The 4,159-nt window shown below is 39.1% G+C and overlaps 1 protein-coding gene across 3 annotated transcripts in view; it reads left to right on the forward strand.

The window, feature by feature from the left end:
* Positions 1–3,320, forward strand: part of LOC143032450 (uncharacterized) — a 4,845-nt gene extending 1,525 nt beyond the window's left edge. For 2 of the 3 annotated variants that reach the window (XM_076197255.1, XM_076197256.1), the window contains exons 3-4: positions 91–364; positions 3,036–3,320. In XM_076197255.1, coding sequence (XP_076053370.1) covers positions 91–353 — 263 coding nt within the window. In that variant the 3' untranslated portion in view covers positions 354–364; positions 3,036–3,320. Of the gene's footprint in view, positions 1–90; positions 805–3,035 lie in introns of those variants that run through there. The other variant, XM_076197254.1, reaches the window with a different exon arrangement.
* Positions 3,321–4,159: the final 839 nt, after the last annotated feature.

Here is a 4,159-nt window from a genome sequence, read left to right on the forward strand (position 1 = left end):
TATGTATGTATGTATGAACGGATGGATGGATAATTATGTGCGCTTGGACGCCAAATGTGAGTAATGTCGACCCTCTCCACACCCTTTCAGATCTAAAAATCACGGTCAAGGATGAGCTGACCTATTCGGAAGTGGTGCTTGAGGACGTAGAAGCGTGGTGGACGGTGATGCGCCTCAAGAAGGAGATCGAGTCGAGGACGGGAATCGCGGCCAAGCGGCAGCGTCTTCGGCACGAGGACCAACACATGCTTAACGACGACACGCTCGAAGAGCTGGAGATCCCTGAAGAAGCCACGGTGCATCTCATCTACCGTCAGAAGAAGAGCAAACCCAGCAAGTGGAGACTCATCTAGCTCGATGGAAGGTGAGATAAGAGCTTTGTAGTGGAGGTGGTGGTGGTGGCTCGACAGGAGGAGGAAGATGAGGAAGAGGAATAACTTTGGGAGGTTGTTAGAGGAGGAAGAGGAGGAGGAGAGGACGAAGTGGAAGAAAAGGAAGAGGATGATGAGGAGAAACAGGAAAAGGAGTAGGGAGAGGAAGAGAAAGCGGATATGAACAAGAGGAAGAGGAATAAGAGAAAGTGTAAAATCAAAGGGAGAAAAAGGTGATAAAGTAGAAAAAGAAGAAGAAAAGGAGAAATAACAAAGATACAATGTGGACTAGGAGGAGGAAGATAAGTATTTTTCAGTAATAACCAGGAGATGGAATTGTAAAGAAAATATTACAGAAGGATAGCAGATGGAAGAAAGTAAGAAATACAAGAAGGAAATAGGGAAAAATAAAAATAGATAAAAGTGAAATAAACATAGATAGGAAAGGAAGAAAACGTAGAAAAAAAAGAAAAAAGGAAAGGAGACGAAAACTCAAGCAAAAGACGCTGTCGCTTTGTCACACTAGCTGACGTTGTCTAAACTGCCTACATGCACCCACCTCCGCTCCCTCCCAGTGTATATGATTGGTGCTTCGTAGGGGTGGAGAATATCAGGGACCAATCGAAGCATTCTTCAATTGACAGTCCACCAATCACGGGCATCATAACGTGGCACGGAGGGAGGGGCTTCCGTGTTAAGATCGTTGAGAGTGAGGAAAACCCTCATTGGAGGGAGTCACCGCATTGGGAAACAGTGGAATACAGTGCAGGTGTTTGTTATATTAACCTGATGTAAGAAAAAATAAAATAGAAGAAAAAATTGTGTATATATGTATATATATACATATATATATATATATATATGTATATTATCAGAGTATTTGGGCAGAAGTTTTTCTCTAATGAATATATCATTAAAAGTGATGGCTACTTTTGCATTAATTATTTTCCTATAGGTATTTTCCCTCTACCTTATTATAGATTTATGTTCCTTAGAAAGGAAATTTATGACTTGGCTATATGTAGTCATATTAGCTAGATCGCGATTTCGGGTTTAAGACCCTTCTTCAGTAGCTATAGCGATGTACTGCCTTATAGGATAAGAATTAATCCGATGAAAACTTAGAACTTTCATAAGACTCATCGGATTAATTCTTATCCTATAAGATAGTACATCCCTATAGCTACTGAAGAAGGGTCTTGAACCCGAAATCGCGATCTAGCTAATATGACTACATACAGCCATGTCATAAATTTCCTTTCTAAGGAACATAAATCTATAATAAGGTATAGGGAAAATACCTATAAGAAAATAATTGATGCAAAACTAGCCATCAATTTTAATGATATATATATATCTATATATATATATATATATATATATATATATATATATATATATATATATATATATATATATGTTATCCCAGTCCTCTTTGTTTGTATATAGGAACACTGCGGAATTCTCTTGATCATATTTGATGGAGTTTTTATTGGGGGCAAATAGGAAGAGAGTTGACAACAAGAATTAAGGAACAAAAACTCCATAAAATTTGGACAAGAGAATTCCGCGGTGTTCCTACATACTAGCAAAGAGGATCATCGCATATATATATATATATATATATATATATATATATATATATATATATATATATATATATATATATATATATATATATATATATATTGTATATTTAGGGCGCAGATTCTCACTAATACACACGGAGTTAAACACAACAGCATTTTGGCACTGGTTAATCTTCTTACTGAGATTTTCAATTTTCCTCACAGTAGGTCTCATTTCAGGAGGGTGGGCAAATACAAGCCTTCCAAATTCTTCCATATTTAATTTAACGTTTCGACTTCAGGGAGTCATCATCTTCAGAATGGTTACAAGAGAAAAGTCACAATTTTCAAAGCTACATGATTCACAATTGACAATGGTGTACAGACAACATGGGTTTAAATATGGGCCGCTTGGGAACGGTGCATGGTTCGTGGTCCGTTACGTAGCCGGATACTACGTCTTGGAAGGGAAGGGGGAGGAGGAGGGGGAGGAGGAGGAGGGAGAGGGGGGGAGTCAGGTAAGGTAGGTCTTCTCGCTGGGTCACCACGCTGGTCATGTGGGGGTTGGTGAGGTGTAGGAGGGGGAGGGGGAGAGGAAGGAGGTGGGTGTTGCTGTTGTTGGGCTGCAAATCTCGTGGAAGAATTAAATAGCGGGATGGCGGAAATCATATTACATTGAATATTAATAATTGGAGCTCTCTCCCTAATGTGGATGGCTTCAAGCATTTTTAGTTCCTTAATTTTGGCACAGTGTGCAACTATCCTAGTGTTATCCACGATTGTCTTCCTATCGATTAAAGCCTATATATATTCTTTGTACTACTGTTTTAGGCCATGCAATATGTTCGCGGTTCGAAATGGTCTGTCAGTCAAGACATGATGTAGCCTTGGCATAATGTGTTGAGAGTCTAGAGAACAATACAATTATTTCAACTAATTTGCAAAGTAAAACCTATTAACATGGTGACGCTCTTTATGAGTTTTTTCTGATCAGTTTCAGGCGCTTTTTTTCAACTGAAGGTTAGTTTGGCGCTACCCTTTTGGTTGTACATCAAATTTTGTCCATAGTTTAATGTCTTTAATGCCTTTGGATCAGATCTGTCAGCTGCGATAAAGGAGATGCTTACCCCAGGAAGCGACTTAGCTACAGCCTTTGCCCTTTTGGTTTGGATAGCCGGGATAAGTGGCATTCACAGGCTTAACTAAGGATTGAACCTGAACCTCCTTACAGCGGCAAGATGGAAACCACATCGCCACAACGGTAACAATGGAACAATAGAATAGTGTCTGTTATCGAAAGATGACATTGTAATATATATGATAGTTGTATATGTATGACATGTAATGTAAATGTGATAAATAGAATTATGATATACGAGATTTTATGGTAGTTTTCATTGCTCACGTAGAAGTAGGTAATAGATCCTGTTCCCGTGTGACCTTAATGGTGTGTAAAGAACAACGTATGCACCCGTATGTTATAAAAACATTAACGAAGATCCAAGTCAGTCAAAGGATCCATTCGGCAAGAATGGTTATTTTTACGTATATTTTTGTGGGTTATTCACCCTTAAGCACACGATCATAAAGAAAGAAACCTCGAAACAAACATACGCACATACACACACGAATTCAAACAGAAAAACACACACACACAAATGCACACACACACATACACACACACACACACACACACACACACACACACACACGAACTCAAACATAAAAACACATACACACAAATGCACATATACATACACACATGAGATGGCGCGCGCACACATACACGAACTCAAAGAGAAGAACACATACACACAAATGCACACATACACACACACACACACATACACACACGCGCGCGCAGTCAAACACAAACACATACGCACACATCATAGTGAGAGCCATCTTGACAAAATGTAAAAATAAGAAGAAGAAGAAGAAGAAGAAGAAGAAGAAGAAGAAGAAGAAGAAGAAGAAGAAGAAGAAGAAGAAGAAGAAGAAGAAGAAGAAGAAGAAGAAGAAGAAGAAGAAGAAGAACAACAACAACAACAACAACAACAACAAAACACGCCCAGAAGGAAGCGGCGGACCGACAGTCTCTCACACATCGTATCATCATCACAATCGAGCGCGCGAGAACACGCTTGTACAATAATAAACCTCTTGGAGTAAGATGAATTAAACCACACCGTACACTTATGCGACGCTATCACCGAAATA

The sequence above is a fragment of the Oratosquilla oratoria genome, chromosome 13 (assembly GCF_046742065.1).
Source record: "Oratosquilla oratoria isolate Oo_2021 chromosome 13, ASM4674206v1, whole genome shotgun sequence".
NCBI lineage: Eukaryota > Metazoa > Arthropoda > Malacostraca > Stomatopoda > Squillidae > Oratosquilla > Oratosquilla oratoria.